We start from the raw sequence: 17,741 nt of genomic DNA on the forward strand, positions 1-17,741 counted from the left end.
GATCACATCGTATTTAGCCAATTCTTTCTGGCTTCCTCAACGCATTTTTCCATTACATCTCAATCCGCCGCCCACACGACACCACCGACTATTTCCCAATCAGCCGGTAACTTCGTGAAATTCCTTATTTATTTCTCTCTATCTCCTTACAGTCCATGCCGATAAACTATGATTTAAAGTATACAAACAAAATCACACATTTCGTTTTTCTACCCTAACTCAATTCAATTTCAGAAACCACGAAACGATCGCATATTTTTTCTTCCAAAACTGTCAACTGTCGCTCTCTTTCTCTGTATGCTTTCTTTTCTTTCTCTCTTTCTTTTTTTCTTTTTAAACTGTCAACTGTCATAGTCGTATTTCTTTTCTTCACTCATCTCTACTTCGTATTTTCTTTTTCTTTTTCCAAGCCCGTTCGTTTCCAAACCCGTTCGCCATATCTATCTACCGCTCTCTCCATTCTGCTTCTTTTTTTTTTAATTATTTTTTTTATTCATTTCTAGTCTCTGTTTCTCTCTTATTCTTTTCAATCACACGACCACTAAATTCCCTTTCATGTTAAGCCTGATTCAAGGGTTGACCTTTCTAACCATTTTTCCCCTCAACATATTCCTCTTTTCCGTGTCTACTAAATCTATTTACTGCTATACCTTTTAAAGGAACTTGTCCCCCCCTCTCTCTCTCTCTCTCTCTCATATCAGTGACAACATATGCGCGTCCGTTCTTATACAACGACGACATATCAACCAGTCTAACGAATACATATTTCATTTTCACTCTTTCCTTTGGGGTTGGGAGAAAAATCAACAATACTTTGCATATTAAGACAAAACTTTCGTTACGCGAGACTTAATCAAGAAAAACCACATTGACAACCGCACATAAAAAAATCTGAGCGAACCAATAAGAACCAATAAAAATCTGCCATTACCTCTCTTATCGTCTGCTTCGTTTCTTTCCATCTCTCCTTTTCTCTGTCTCTCGTGGTCCTCCTTGCTCCCTGCAGCAGTTTTTTTTTCATGCATTCTGACGGCTGGCTATTATGTTTTTAGCTATGCCCTCAAAGTTCAATTTCAATCTTTTTTTTCTTTCCGATAAATTCAATGTCAGTCTTTCTTTTCTTTTTAATAAGTTTTTTCCCAATGATTCTTTTTTCCCCGATTTGAAAAAAAAAAAATTCTCTGTGCCATTTTCCCTTTTCCTTATTTTTTTCAATGTTTTTTTTTTTCAATAAAACTGAGTTCCAGACGCTTCAAAAATATGTTCGTGGTTACTCATTCGTGCACATCTCAGAGATGTGATTTCCTAGGTCATGGGCACCATAATATAACCTAACTCCCTCTGTCGTCCGAGAACCGGGCCGCATCCGTCGCTATCCTGGTTCACTGGAGTATACTTGTGATGTACTTCTGGCCGTGTTCGTTGCTCCGAGTTCACAGGACCATAGATGCAACCCAGCAGGGCTACATTCTTACTTGTCTAGTGGTGGACCCCTCAAGGGTGACCAGACTCTCACTGGTCACTGGAAAATATCCTTCTGCTGCTCAGGGCACGCAAAATGTGCATGGCCCTAAGTCCGTGTGGCAACATTGTCGATTTCGACCGTCATTCTGGCTTCGTGCTGGATCCAGTCTATCTCTTTCATCTTCTGGCGTCAGGGCATACCTGAAATAAACTGTATTCTCATTCAGGCCGGCAATCGAAAAACAAGGAAAAACTCTGGGACATTTTTATATAACGAAAAATAATTATTCATAAATCGTTTTACACTTGTTTATAGTCGAGTTCTTTGATCCAAGCTTCATGATGCAGGTTGTATACTTAAGTTCCTCTAATTAATTTTCCAGCTAAGAACAAGAGCTTTTCAACTTAGTTCTTGTCGGGGATTTCGCCCCCCCCCAGGCGGCGTGAGAGCGATGTGGACGCCTCGATGCCAGCCAGTAAAAGGACCCTAATTCTAAAAACAGACAATCGTTTTTATCAAATCAGAAATTCCTCCCTCTACCTTTTTGGAGTTATTCTTTCTCCTTTCCATTATCCTATTCTTTTTCTTCTCTCGTGAACTCCTTTCTCTACTCCCTTATTTTATTCTTTTCATTTTCTCTTGTGACCCTTTTCTTCCTCTTTCATGACCATATCTCTCCTTAGGTTCAATTTATTTATTTATCTGTCCAACTAACTTATCACTGGCTTGGTGGCCTGGTAGTTAAATACAACAGGTGGACCCAAATGACAACATCTCCCAGACACCAAAGCAGACCTTTTGAACCCAAGTCAGTGTACCTGTCTCACTCAATTAGTAGTTAAAATTCATTTTTACCAAATCCAACTAGAAAAACAATCTCTTGTTCCACGAATACTATTATCAGATTTTATATTTTCTTTTCATTGAAAAAGATACTATTTCTTCTCTGGTGGACAGAAATCTCATAAAAATCTGTTTTTCCTCGACCAAGTGTCAGCATGAACACCCCCTAACCATACCTCATCCTCTCCCATCTTCATCTAGCTATATAGGATACCTGGCACTGCCTGGGATCCCGTTACAGTGGTATCGACAGATAAATTATCCCAGTTAGGTCTTATTTAATATACTGGGATTCAACTAAAGTATCGACGTGGTGATTCTTTTCCCTGTTCTGACGTTATCACACAAACACGCGCGTGCGCACACACATTAAAAATACAACTAATTATTACACAATGTATTGGAGTTTGTCTTCTCTTTTGTGGTTTTGTTTTCGTAATCTTGTAAACAGGTGCATGCATCTTCGGTGATCGCCAATACGCGACACGACACTGTCAGAACGAGAAAATGAAGAAGAAAACCACTTCACACAAAGGTAAAGTCGGAGATCGTCGTGGGGGAGCGGCACAAATTTTAACATGTCTAGAAGTTCAACTTGACCCCACCCCCAACACAAACAACTGTTACATAGCGGTGTGTCTATGTGACACGCCTGTTTTCGTGGTTCTTTATGTATAACGCGTACGTAAGCGTTCATAACGAGTGTATATACATGTATTTGTGATTGTCTAGCAGCGTTGTGTCGTGTGGTCTATGAAAAGTTCAAATACAGTTCATGACGTAACAATAACGTACGAGACAATTCTTCAAACAAAACGGCGGGTAACATTTTCTGTAGGGATGCTAACAAAAAGACACATACCTTGTTTTCCTTTCTTCTTTTGATAGGCCTCCATTTTTATTTTCTTCCCTCCAAAAGGAAAACACCATGACGCGAATTATACTTTTTAAATATAAACATTTCTTTCACGTTCCTGGATGCCCATCGGAATTACGCAACACTTTTTACTTTCTGCATTTTGCTATATCGCGCCCATTAACTTCTTCGTCAAGAGATCAAACTTCGGTAGCCAAAACTTCTGTCCGGCAAATAAGGACACATACCTTATTTTTCCTTTCTTCTTTTCATTCAAACTGTCTCCAACTGATTACATGTAAATCACACTCTTTCTTTTCTCTGACGTCACCAACCACATCATCATTTGCTTTGGCAAAATCTAAATTATATTTGTTTATTGTAAATTAACTCTTGATTAGATAACATTCCGATCTATGTTATTATTTATGGCATTTAATTTTATTAACGTTCCAAATCTATCTGACAGCATTCTTTATCTTAGCTGAAATTCCACACTTTAAAACACAAGTAACTAATCCCCCGTTTCTTTTCCATGGTGACCTGCCGTCGCCCGGGAATCGCAGTATTCAATATAAAAAAAAATACGATTTAAACTATCCCATCTTACTACGGTCCTGACCTCTATCGGCAGTCCTGTTCTCTTCCGCGATCTTGAATATACTTTTGTTTTCTTTTTGAAAAGGGGAGGTGTTTTTCTCCCAAAATTAATCAAAGTTCAATACCACCAACGGATTTTATATACACCGGACATACCAACAACTTGATTGCAAAATAATTATATAACGAGGTGAGGAATGATGGATAAATAAACAGTTAGACATTTCTCTACTCAAACATATCCGTCTATTTGTTTGTTTTTCTTTTCTTTACTTTCATGATTCTGGTCCTTTCCGCATTGCTTTTGGCTTTTAAAACGTCCATATATTCCTTTACTAACAATGCTACAAGCAAAGTTCCATTTACTATTAAAAAAACAACATTATTCAATAAACAACAACAACAACAACAACAACAACAACAACAACAACAACAACAACAACAAAAACAACAACAACAACAACAACAACAACAGCAGCAATGACTACTACTACTACTACTACTACTACTACTACTACTACTACTACTACTGGATTCAGATTACCGATATAATTTTTATTAGTTCAATAAGAAAATAAGATGAACGAAAAACCCACGGTGCATGAAAGCAATCGATGAATTTTAACAAGAGTTTTCAATACCGAAGTAAGGCAATATATACTTTTTATTTGTTTTACATAAGCATTAATATGTCACTACACATTCATGAGCATGTTTCGGTCATTTACTTGTGACTGGCTTACGTAAAACAAATAAAAAGTGTGTTTGACATCCATTTTAAATTACGGTTAGGTGATAAAAAAGCTTTTGTGAAAAAACAAACAAAAGAAAACATATTTTTAAGTTGCTGATAATTTATTGGTTCGGTCAAGTACAAGAAGTATTTCGTATCAATCGCTTGAAATGCTTGGTATTAAATAAGCGATGTTGTTTGGTCAAATCATATCTGTTTCTGAAATATGGCAACAAATTGATGTTAAATTACAAACAAAACATAATTATCGTTATTTTTTTTTTTTCGAAAATAATTGATATTTTATTGTATTTGTTCACATTGGATTTGATTGAAAAATATAGATAAAAATCTCACAACAAGTTCATCAAAATCTTGATTAAAATATATAAAGAGAAACCATTTACAAGTTTGTTGAATCCCAAAAAGACATTTATATTTCAAAGTACCCCTCTAATAAAAATGAAAATGAAATTCGAGTATTTGTTACTGTAACTACTTCAATTTTTTTTTTAAAGAATCAGAATCGGTACTTGTGTCGGAATCGTGAATTTACAACAGAATCGGTAATTGTATTGGAATCTGGAAATTTTTTTTAAATCGTCCAACCACTAATATATATATATATATATATATATATATATATATATATATATATATATATATATATATATATATATATATATATATATATATACTAGACAACATAATCTGGCGGCGTTGACGGGTTTAGTCTTTAACATTCGACACAGTCAATTACACCCCCCCAACGATAATTATCGCTAAGTTCGACAAATAAACGTTTAATAAGCATTTTCGTATGTATTGGAATGAATTAATGTTGTTTAGAAGAAAGATGAAAAAAAAATTTAAAACTTACAAACCTTGTGTTCTCGTGAAATAAGAAATGGTGTTTCTATTTATATAACTCTTTGATTCTTTTGATGTCGTTTGGTCCAAGAGTTGTTTGGCCACTATACCAACCGGCCATAATTTCGCCTTTCTTTTTGTCATGTCCTAATCCCAACGAATGACCACTTTCATGCAAGGCGATCGAAAGAAGACTCAAGCCTTTGCCTGTTTTATATTTGAATGTTTCATCATCGTCAAAATGCATGTCACCTCCTAATCGATGCTTCATAGGGTAGAATGCATGGGCTAGCATTCCACCTAAAAAAAATGGCAACACAGAATTAGCAAGCAATACAACCCCTCCAAAAAAACAAACAAAAAAACAAACAAAAAATAAAAACAAAAGAAACCTTATTTATTATTTGAATTAATTTAACAATTAAGGGTTAATGAACGTCAGGAATTCGGTGAAACGATATGTGTATCAGAATTCTGGGGGAATTTTTGACACCCTCAACCCGAAACTGAGAATAAAATATAAAAAAAACGCGTAATTTCGCTGTTTCAAGTGGGTTGTTTATTTTCTTATGGAATATACTTCCAAAATAAACTATTAAAGTTGTTTAAAAAATAATAGAAATATTATTTTTCTATTAAAAAAAACAAACAAACAGTGTTTACAAAATGTTTAAAAAATGCCGGCGCGCCTTCATGCGGCGATTGTTTTACGTAAATTGAATTTTACTAGTTAAATAATTTTCAATTTTTAAACTTGAAAAATCTATCAAAATTTTTCCATTGGTTAAATTTTTACGATATTTTCAGGGTCAATGTGAAATTTTATGCTCTTTCTAATAAATCAAATTTAATATTTTAGACAAACGTTTTTTGTTAAATTCACTCACCCCATTTTGAAATGTCTATTAAAATTTATATAATTCTCACCAAAGTTTAATATATCACAAATTGAGGATAAAAGATCAATAAATAAAATATTGTAATTTAAAACAGAAAAAGCAGAAGTGTTTTTTTGAAATTTACCTGTAAAGTCCAAAGTGCAAAACCTTTTATTTTTTTTTTAAACCACGTTGATATTTTTAAAATGAAAGCTCATGTTAAGGAAATAAATACTGGACGGTGACGACATTTTTTTCTAATACATTCAATGTTTTCTTTTCTTTTTTTTTTAGATATTTAAAAAAAATCACTTGATAAAGTAGAAAGAAAATATAATAATAAAAACTCGTGTATTTCATTAAGAGAATTAAAAAAAATAAAAAAAATCGGTCCATTGGATTATTTGTATAACGGCAAAAAATTATAAGTGAATGTGTGTGTGTGTGTGTGTGTGTGTGTGTGTTTAACTATGGAGGACCAAACATACTGATTTTGGTTAACAACACGCAATAAAAGAGAGACATTAATTATGCCCCTTTGACGAATCCGTATTTTATCTTTTCGAAATAACGAGCAGCAGCGATTTTACCGTTACGAAAATTCGATTTTCTGCTAACCTGGCTTTAAAAACCCCTTTTATTAAAAAAAAAAATACATGGAATATAAGATATAAACATGGACAATTCTTAAAAATAAATAATTGAAGCACCCATTGCTTGTTTTTTTTTGTTGTTTTTTTTACAGGTAAGTGATTTTTTGGCATTGATATATATTTAATAGATTTTGGTATCAGTTAAAAATTGTTGAATTTCGTGAAATCTATTTTTTAGAAAACCAATGAAAAAAAAATTGTATTTTTTCGATTAAACGTTTCATTATTTTAAAATTCGGTCTTTCCTCATTTTATTGAAAAAAAAAAATGACGGTTTGAAATTACATTTTCATATTGATTATAAGCTTCGAAACAGAGACAGTCTATATAATCAGATGTTTATTCGTTTTCAATGGCGGCTTCTGATACTCCTAGTGAAACGACACCGAAATGATGATTAGTGGTGGAGATTAGATACAATTTAATAATTTAAGAGGACATCTCAACAAAAACTTGTTTATATTAGACTTACAAACGACCAGTTAGCTGGAAAGCAGTCTTGCGATATAGAGTTCCTCAGGTCGGCAGTAATAGGAAATAAACTTTGCTCGTGGAATTCGGATTTTGTTTTAGGTATAGATAGAGTGTAGGTGAAATTCAGTGCTAGTCGAGTTTTGTTGTGACTGGTTTTGCAAGGGGGGCACAGATTGAAGCTCAGTCGAGCACTTATTGTTTACTTAAATAATTTGAAATTAATCTAATGTTTTATACATAATATTTTGACAATAAGTTGAGCAAAATAAAGCTGTTCGTATTATTTTGATTATTCAAACTACTGTTATCATCTTCAGTGTTATTTTCACAATGTTTCGGTCGATGCAACCCCCGACCTTCTTTCAGCTATATCTTGTCAAACTCGGGACTTCTTCTGTTCTGTCAAATTCTGTCGAACTCGAAATCTTCACGGAATTTCGAACGAAATCATTTATTTAATCCACGAGGTGAACAGCATGATCTCGTCTCGTCGGCCATGACCGGGTAGAATTCTTCAGTAATTCACAATCGTAATTTAAATGTTATCTTGCGCTGGGGATTGAACCATCGATCTCCAGAAAAGTGGAACTTAGAACTGAATTTTATCAAATCCTTTATCCACTACGCCACGGGCTCTTTCGAATTTACATTGACCGAAACGTATTGAAAATAACAACCAAGATAATAAACGGCAGTCTGAAAAATCCAAATAATATGAATAATTAATCTTTATGTAAAATATTCGAAAACATAAAATAATCTGTTAGTGACCTACCTTTTCCATCTAGTGCAAAGGGGCAGCGTTTATGTTTCCTGATCACAAATCTAATTTCCATAATTGGAGTTCCGGAATCAATTTTCTTAAATTTCAATTTTGAAGGACCTTCCCATATAGTCAATGCCTCTGCAACTGCAGCCCTGCAAGGGGAATACACTTTGAATTAAAAGATCATCATAAACATATTTTGAATGTGCTTTGGCAAATGATGCCAAAATTCTTTTTCTTCTTAAAACAAAATATGTAACTAATTACCTTGTGTCGCTTTCACTGATGTCCTTTGTGTAAGAAACAAATTTGTAAGTGATTTCTGAAATATTCCATCTGGCTGAAAGAGACAAAAATGAAAAAGACAATGTTAATATAAAAATAATGTAGTTTTGTGTTTTAGAATATTGTTTACGTTAAATAAAACAAAAGGAAAAAGTTAACAATCGTTAAAGATTTCTGCCCAATACATTGATTTCATCTGTGCACACCTTTTTTTCCCAGTAGATCCTCCAAACTATTTATGCAACATCAACGTAGGAAGGCATTCGATATGTTAATAAGTTTTATACGGATCCACTTTTGATTATAACAAAAAGAAAATGTTAATAAAAAGCAATGTTATAGTTTTGTACTGTAGAATATTGTTTAAGTTAAGCAAAACAAATGGACAAGCGTAACAAATCAAATCATTTTTATGACCCTTATATATATATATATATATATATATATATATATATATATATATATATATATATATATATATATATATATACGTTTTATTTTTTATTACCGCATCTTTCTGTTAAGTTACATTATTATTTCAGCTACTTGGCCGTTTTTTTGGCCGTCTGTAGCATCCTCAGACTTTTACAGACTGTAAAAAATCTGAGGATGCTACAGACGGCACCCCCCAAAAAAAAACGGCCAAGTAGCTGAAACAATAATGTAACTTAACAGAAAGATACGGTAATGAAAAATAAAACGCATATTTGCTCTACAACGGTATTGAGCACTTTCTTCAGGTTTTATTAATTACCATTTCCACTATATATATATATATATATATATATATATATATATATATATATATATATGATGGCAGCAAATTCGTTTTCGAACATTGCCATATAGGCTACAGCCAGCCTTTTTTGCTATAAAGATACACGAGATGGCAAAAAGCGTATCTAATTCATATCGAGCAATGCCTGTGCGTGAGGATTGTTATAAGGAGGAAAGACTTTGCACCGAGACAATCCCGCTCTCTAAATAACTGCCACATTGATCCAAAAAGAAGAGCAAGTCAACACCATTGGATGCAGCAGTCATCGCAGGTTTTATATCAGAGTTTTCCTTCTCCTAGGGAGGTTGCCTTCACTACGGCTTACAGAGCCCTCTCCACACACCATGCCATTTGATCCATGACTGGAACTTAGGTTGCTGGTCACCAGAGCATATTCCACACGCCGGTGGATTATATATGCCGCAGCTTACCGGGCCTAAGCTCCTTTGGAGGTTTCTGTCAGGGTTACCTCACCCTTAGCCTTTGGTTAAATAACCTTGGCCCATATATATATATATATATATATATATATATATATATATATATATATATATATATATACAAAAACATTTTTCTTTTTAATTTTTGTTGATAAAAAGTTGCAAAAAAAAAGAAAAGTTATAAAAGTAAAAAAAAACAAAAAAACAAAAAACAATGCAAAATGCAGTCTTTCTTGAAAAAAAAAATATGTTCAGTAACTTTTACAAAAGATTTTTTTCTTTATTGTATTCATATTTTTTCCGGTTTGTTTTGAAATTTGTCTGCGTCTGTTACTTTGTTCGGCTTAATCTTGTGACTTCCGGTCGAGCCCGAACCATAATTAACGGAAAATCCCGAGGATCCGGGTTAAATTCTGCCAAGCGAAATATTCTTTTGAGAAAGATGACTCATGATAGGAAGGCGGTAAAGAAGACAAGATGATGGTTGATTGAATATAGAGAGAAAATGGTAAAAGGTATGTCTATCTCCCTCCCACGCCGAGAAAATATGGCACAAAGTCAGGAACATGGAATTTGAAGAGCCGATGCCTTAGAGGACGAGCATCTGGCCTACTTTGTAAGATGTTCATCTATATTTTATTATTGTGCCATTCTCTCCTATTTATCCACGTGTGCCATTTTTACGGGTTCCATTTTTACCGGTACCATTTTTGATTGGTCAATTCTTTTCTACACTCATTCACACAATACGCAGTTTCTGAAACTAATTTCTTTCTCATCTTTAATCGATTGTAAGCTAAAGACGTTAAGATCCAAACGCATTAACGAAATTCGAAATCACTTTATATCGTAAATGTGCAAAAACACTTAATAAAGAAAGATTTATATTTGTGTCTAAAATGATTTTATTTGTGTGTTTTTTTTTCTGTAACAGGGCGCATATGAGCGCGTATGACAATAGCAGCAGCAGGCGAAAGATGGATGGTAAGCGATTGTTAGCATCAGCAGCAGCAGCTGCGTTTGAACGCGTATGCAAATTGGCAAATGTGCTTGGGCTTGAGTCCAAAGAAAAAGGAAAAAGGACACCACGTGGTCGAAAGAAACAAAGTTGGCATCGACGGAGATGGGCGTGTAACATAAAAAAAACAAGCAAAGTCCGTATGGAAGAAAATGGACGTGTAAAGATGAGAAATGGCTGGCTACGGCCGGCGTGTGGTTGGAGAAGAAAAGTGTGCGTCAGGCGTGATGGACCATGGCGAAAGACTTTTTTTTAATTTGGGATTTATTTATGCTTTATTTGTTTGTTCCTACAAGATGAAATTTAATTTTTTTTTTGGAAAATTTTGGTAAACAACCCCTGGAAACACTCGTTACAAAATTTTTGGAAGAAATCATTCGATATTTTGTATTATTTGAATTCTTCGGATTACTGTTCTCATCGTGGGTATTATTCTCACAACGTTTCGGCCGATGTAACCTCCGACCTTCTTTAGGTGTATCTTATCGAACAAGGACCCGTAGCGTAACAGATAAAGGACTAGATAAAATCCAGTGTCAAGTGACACTCTTCAAAGTGTTAGAAGGTTCAATCCTCAGTGCGGACGATACTCAGAATAAAATTTGGATGACAGAACAAGAGAATGCTATCCTATTGGATTAAATAATGGGTTCCTTTCGAAATCCTGTGCAGATTTCCAAGTACAGCAGAAAGATTCCAGATTTCAAAAAGACACACCCGAAGAAGGTTGGAAATTACATCGATCGAAACGTTGTGAAAATAACACTCAAGATGAGAGCAATAGTCTGAATAATCCAAATATTACAAATTATCAATCCGCATCTCAAAAATTCAGAAAGGCATTTGATATATTAATTATAAGCTTCATCAGGAGTCACTTCCGGTTATAACCCCTGTATCGACAAGACTTGTGTATTTATTTCGACTAGATGTCAAATATCGATTATTATTATTTAATCGATGTGTCATTTTGTTTTGGTTATATGTTAAATTTCGTGCGAGCTGCGAATAATAATAAGATGAAAAATTGGCCCTGATATGTATTTTTTGTGAACATGAAATTTGAAAGTTCTATTAACTTACCATTTTCTGGTTTGTCTACTTCGATATCTTTCATTCCACAACGAGGCTTTAACATGAGTTCTCGAGTTTCTTCGTTTATTTCTCCAGTCACTTCCAAACTGGCAAAGTTTTGGAATAACCTGCAGATATAAACCAGTATTTCAGTAATTATTTTATTTTAATAATTGACAAGTACGAAGAAATTAGTTTTATGATAAAAAGATGTGTAGTTGACTTTAGTCGAGGGGACCTATAACTCCATTTTCATTAGTTGTTACACTGAGGTGTAGTGGAATGCAACCAGATCCGGGTGGGATGTCTCTCAATCCTGGTTCACGGGACCAATTAATATAACTAGTTCGTCTTCAATCTCTAAATCCAGAGGATAACCCGAAGTCCCCGTGGCTACACTTTTATTTTCGTCTAATGCTGAAGCCTTCTTAATATAACCAAACACTCACCAATCACTGGAAATCACCGCTCTGTTTCTCAAACGCACAAAAAGCGCACGACCCTAAGTCTGGATGGCAATACCTTTAACACGCTGGCCGTTCGTTGTCATTCGTTGGGGCTGAGCTCCTTCTTTACAGGTGCACTGGTCAGCAGATACGGGTTTCTCGCAGTTGCAGTTCGGGCATCAGGTTTTAGGGTAAGTCTGAAACCTAACTGGATTATTTCCACAAATAATAATAATCAAGGACAACTCGATCACTTTCTTACAAACGAAAATGATTATTGCATGAATTAATTTCAAATACACTTCGTGCGAAGGAAAGTTAAACTTCGTGTTCTTAACGGTTTCAAGATGCAGGACTTTTTCAATTTCAGATGGTGTCTCAGTTAGAGGAGGAAGAGCTTTTCCACTTAATTCTTTTGGGGAGGTATCCAGCTTTTGGGCTTTAGCCCACAAACCAATGAGTATGGCCCAACAACTAGCGAGCAAATATGCTAAAACAGCAGATGTAAAAATCCCCATATTAGCGAGCAAATGTGCTAAAAATAGCAGATGTAAAACCCCCATATTTTCGAGATTAGCATTTCCTCCTCTGTCGTTTGGAGATCACTCCTCCTCCTCCTATTCTAATTCTCTTAATCTATATCTCTCTTTAAATCTCTTTCCCCTTTCTTTGTTTCCTCCGAAATTCTTCTCTCTCTCTCCCACCCTCTCTCTCTCTTAATCCATGCTCATCTTTAATTCTCTTTCGCTCTCTTTCTCGTGAGGTCTTTTCACCTTTCAAGTTAATTCTTATCACCTGCAAGATGGTGTCTTGCTTAATATAAACTACGTGGTTTACCGCGATATTTCCTTATACGTCAAGCTAGACTATGAGTCCCTAAAAATGTCTATTATACTTCGTTGCGAAATTAATTTCTGTCACGATATCTTAACGAAAATATATCCTATCCTTCCTTTCAGCATATGGGACATCTTTGGACAAGTTTAAACACCCCCGACCACACCTAACCCTCAGTCCGTAAGCTACGTAATTTGGTACTGCCCGGTGCAGTTATATAGCGTTATAGAGAGCGCAACTACATTTCCAGGATTACTAACCCTTTCCCTTAATCCTCCCCTTATAACGTTGAATGTTTAGAAAGAAGGAATAAATACCATTTTTGAAATCTTTGCTATAATCTAAGCGAGGATAGAAAACTTACTCGTAATTCTGAAAATAACATGTATTCATATTGTCGATTATAAATTATGTTTTACTTATTGTTTTAGCTTTTATTCACTTAAAACAAAGCATATTATCACTGAGATGTAAGGGATTACTGTGATTAGCGGCCAGATTTATTGGGAGCATTCTAGGTGGGGTATCGTGCAGCAAGATGTTTGTTAACATTAAAATTATATTTCTGCATGTTGGTACACTCGAGATAGAAGGGATCAGGGAGGATATTCCAATAGCGAGCAGCCCTAGGATTAGAGTAGCGGTTGTCCATAATTCTCCGTTCAGTCTCGAAAGACAAAGGATATCCCCTGTAGGGGCAACTGCACGTGTAATTGCGAGGCAAGGGTTGCGCAATTTGCAACCACACCTCTCCCGAATCGGCACTGTTTGAGTCCAGTGGCAAGGAGAAGTCCAGGACGACTGGAAACAATGCCGAGATAAGCGGAGAGCACATACAGCACCTGGAAGTCCCAAATGGCCACCCATTTAGTACTGACCAGGTTCAGCGTTGCTTAACTTCGGTGATCCAACGGGAACAGGTGTGTAAACGTGATTATGCTGTATTTAATGAAACAATAACACGAAAAACCTCTATAAAGAACGTATCCGTGACGAGAAGATAATATACTAAAAACATAACGTAAATTGATCAAGTAGTTTTTTTTGTGACCGAATTTGAGTTTTTATAATCCTCCCAATGTTAAGAATGACTTTCTAAAATTTCGCAAGTTTAATAAATTATGTGGAATTATTTCCCGTATTCATTCATACTGTTTTCAAGATGGCATCGTGATATCATCACTGTTTACCCACAAAATTTTATTTCTTTTATTTGCGATAATAGAGATCGATTTAGATGACTTTTAGTGTACAATGTTTTCATTCGGTCATGCGTATATACATCATGTAGGTTTTGTTTTTCAACGAATTCTAGACAACCACTGAAAGTTTTTCGCATCTGAGAACTTCTATAATGGAAGTTTGATATTTTATTGTTAGTCGAGTTGGTTAGGGTATTTTACTTTGAGGTGGTACAAATGCAGCATGTTCGTTGGAGCACATTCTGTTAAGTACTTGTAATGCAAGCACAGGGATGCAACAATGCGATGCAAGGACAGATATTGGAGTTTGACAGACTGCCCGGGACATAGTGTTTGATTATTGGACGGGTAAACAAAGAACCAACCTGAGCATTCTAGATATTAACTTGGAGAGAACATTAATGGCAAGACAAAGAAAACAATGGCATTCGATCAATATAATCGTACACATAACAAAGAAGAAGAAGAAGAAGAAGAAGAAGAGATAGCTAGAGAAAGAGAGAGAAAGCTCATGTGTGAACGCAAATCGTCGAAAATATACCACCCTCCCACCCTTATCTTCTCTCTCTCTCTCTCTCTCTCTCTCTCTGTATAGATACTAGTTTCACAGTACTGTTAATATTAATAATGAATATTAATTATATTTTCTGCTTGTTATTCGTTTTTTTTGTTCCAAAATACTATTTTTTTTACAAAGTTCAGAAAAATATCAGCTTTATCAAAACGTATTTGTTGATTAAATATATTTCGTATTTCGTTGGTCATACTAGTTTAATTGAATATACAAATCACACGTCTCAAACAGAACAAAAATCGCATCTGCCCTTTTTTTCACAGCGTAACGTATGGACTAACTAAGGAAGGAACAAGCAAAATATTATAAAGATTGTAACAACTTCTTTGACTGTTTCTGCTATGCGATATATGAGTATTTAATTTCAGATCATTTTTAAGAGATGCGAAAAATCAATGACAAATATGTTTGGAAAACTGCTTAATCATCGTAATTCTGGTTTACCTTATTATTAAATTTAATATATGAACGGCTATATGTCTGTCTGTATGTTTCCATATTTTAAAACTCTATCTCCTCTGAAACTAAAAGTCGCAGAGTGGCGCTAGGTGGTCTCAAATAATTGGATTTTTACGGGTCGTTTTTAATGGGTCTTTAGCCGGTTAAAATTGTTTTTAATGGGTCAAAAAATGGGTCAAAATTGAAAAACAATCATTAAACATTTTGTACATTTATCTTAGTTTATTTTTAATTTTTTAATTTTGAACCGGTTTGTGTGCGTGTCACGTTGGTACAGAGGTAACGTCACCAGCTTCGAATGCTACATTTTCGGTTTCGATTCTAGCTGATTACAACGAAATGCTTTTTTTAAAAAAAACTTTTGAAATGACGACTCTATAATAATAATATATACGAAATCTGGACAAATTAAAATATAATATTTAAGCGTATTTTACGACCGGGCAAAGCCGCCCTTCCCCCGTTAGTATATATATATATATATATATATATATATATATATATATATATATATGATTAGTTTTTTTGGAAAAAGAATTCCAGCAGAGTGCTCAATTAAAAGGAAAATCCAAATTTTAAGAGCGTACTTATATTTTGTGTACAGAAAGTTGTTAGTTGAGACAGGTCATTGGTACCGTCGGTTTCAAGCCCGATAATAAGGCCCGTTTAAGGTATCCTTATCGAGCTCTCTTCAGCCAATATTCGTCTATCTTATAACCGGAAGTGTGAAGTATATATACCTCGCGAATCCACGTTCAAATCTCGTTTTGTTTAACCCCCCCCCTTTTTTTTTTTTTTTTTTTTTATCTATCTATATCTATCTATATCTATATATATATATCGGGTAATGTAATACCTAATTTTCAACTTTGAATTATTTAAATTTAAGATCTAAGTTCGAAAAAATGTTTTTTTTATATGAATCGATTTTAATTTGAACCCCATTTAATTTTAAAATCTCTTTCCTTATGTATAAAAACTTTAAAATATGTATTGGTATCGGTTAAAAACTTAAAAATTCGTTTAATTATATCGAACATTTAAAAATTTCCAAAAATATGTTTAAAGTTTTAAAAAATATATTTTTAATTATATCGAATCACGTTTAAAAATTTCGAAATACGTTTAAAAATTATTTTTTAAAAACCCAAATCTTTCAAGGTTTGGGGAAGTGAGTATTTATCTATCCTAAGTGATTTCCCTAGTTTATTAACATTATTATATTTTTCTATAGTTTTAAATTCGAAATAGATTATAAATTACATTTATAAAATATAATATATATATATATATATGACATTAATTAAAAATCTATAATATAATTGCGATTAAAATCCAAGTTTACCGACTAATTATTTATGTATTTACAACTTTTTTTCCTTATATATATATATATATATATATATAAAAACAACATCTAAGTGTTGTTCTTTTCATTGATCCAATTTATTAGGAGACCCTTCCTTCTATGTATGCAACTTTTCAAAGCTTCACTCCTCACATTTAAACATTTTATTTTTGGGTCATGAATGGACCGGAGGATGTAGTATTTCTCTGCGTTACAGAGTGAGCATTGACTTAATTCCGGGACGTAGGCTGGTCTATGCTCTATTTTTCTCCATTTTATGGAAAAGGGTGTATTTTTTTCTTTAAGCTCCCACACGCGGGTAGCTAATAATAAAAAAAAAAAAATAAAAAGAGAAAATGAGACGATTGTTTTCTCAGATAAAACGAAAAATTTATATAAAATGGAAAAGGAACAGAAAAAACAACTTGTACTAAACTCAATTACAGAAAAATACCAGGTAGCAAGAAAAGATACTTATAAATCTATTAACCAAAAGGCTACAGAAGTTGCCACAAAATTAGGTATAGAATACAGAGTAAATAGGTTAGCAAAGAAAAATGTGTTTATAACTTTAAAAGACCACAAGGAAAATTTTAATAATAGGCCAACCTGCAGGTTAATAAACCCGGCTAAAAGCGAAATCGGTCTAGCTAGCAAGTCTATACTTAGAGAAATAGTAAAAGAGATAAAAAGAAAATCAAATCTTAATTTGTGGGCAGACACTAGCGCGGTACTGGACTGGTTTAAAAACATAACTGAACCACACAAATGTAAGTTTACACAACTGGATATCGTCGATTTTTACCCTTCAATCACTAAGGAAATCCTAGAAAAATCGTTGATCTTCGCATCAAAATATAGAAAGATAAGTGAGCTCGATAAGGAAACAATCATGCAAGCTCGACAGACCCTTTTATTTTTTGACGATAAAACGTGGGTCAAAAAATCAAACCCCGAAGACCCCTTTGACGTCGCGATGGGGGCGTATGACAGTGCTGATATCTGCGATCTGGTTGGACTTTTTCTACTGGAGACCATGAAATATAAATTCCCAGATCACCTTTTTGGATTATATAGAGATGATGGACTTTGCCTATCGCGTGACTACAATGGATGTGCACTAGACAGGCTTAGAAAAGACC

General features: G+C 34.2%; 1 protein-coding gene across 1 annotated transcript in view; it reads right to left on the reverse strand.

Moving 5' to 3' along the window:
* Window positions 1-5,347: 5,347 nt before the first annotated feature.
* LOC145278085 (collagenase 3-like) overlaps window positions 5,348-17,741 on the reverse strand; it is a 28,402-nt gene continuing 16,008 nt past the window's right edge. The window contains exons 3-6 of the mRNA XM_080130350.1: window positions 11,743-11,861; window positions 8,406-8,478; window positions 8,148-8,290; window positions 5,348-5,667 (exon numbers count right to left, since the gene is read on the reverse strand). Of these exons, the coding sequence (XP_079986476.1) occupies window positions 5,414-5,667; window positions 8,148-8,290; window positions 8,406-8,478; window positions 11,743-11,861 (589 nt within the window). The 3' untranslated portion in view covers window positions 5,348-5,413. The remainder of the gene's footprint in view (window positions 5,668-8,147; window positions 8,291-8,405; window positions 8,479-11,742; window positions 11,862-17,741) is intronic.

The sequence above is a fragment of the Euprymna scolopes genome, chromosome 6, assembly GCF_053919585.1.
Source record: "Euprymna scolopes isolate OS-2025 chromosome 6, ASM5391958v1, whole genome shotgun sequence".
In the NCBI taxonomy this organism is placed as follows: domain Eukaryota; kingdom Metazoa; phylum Mollusca; class Cephalopoda; order Sepiida; family Sepiolidae; genus Euprymna; species Euprymna scolopes.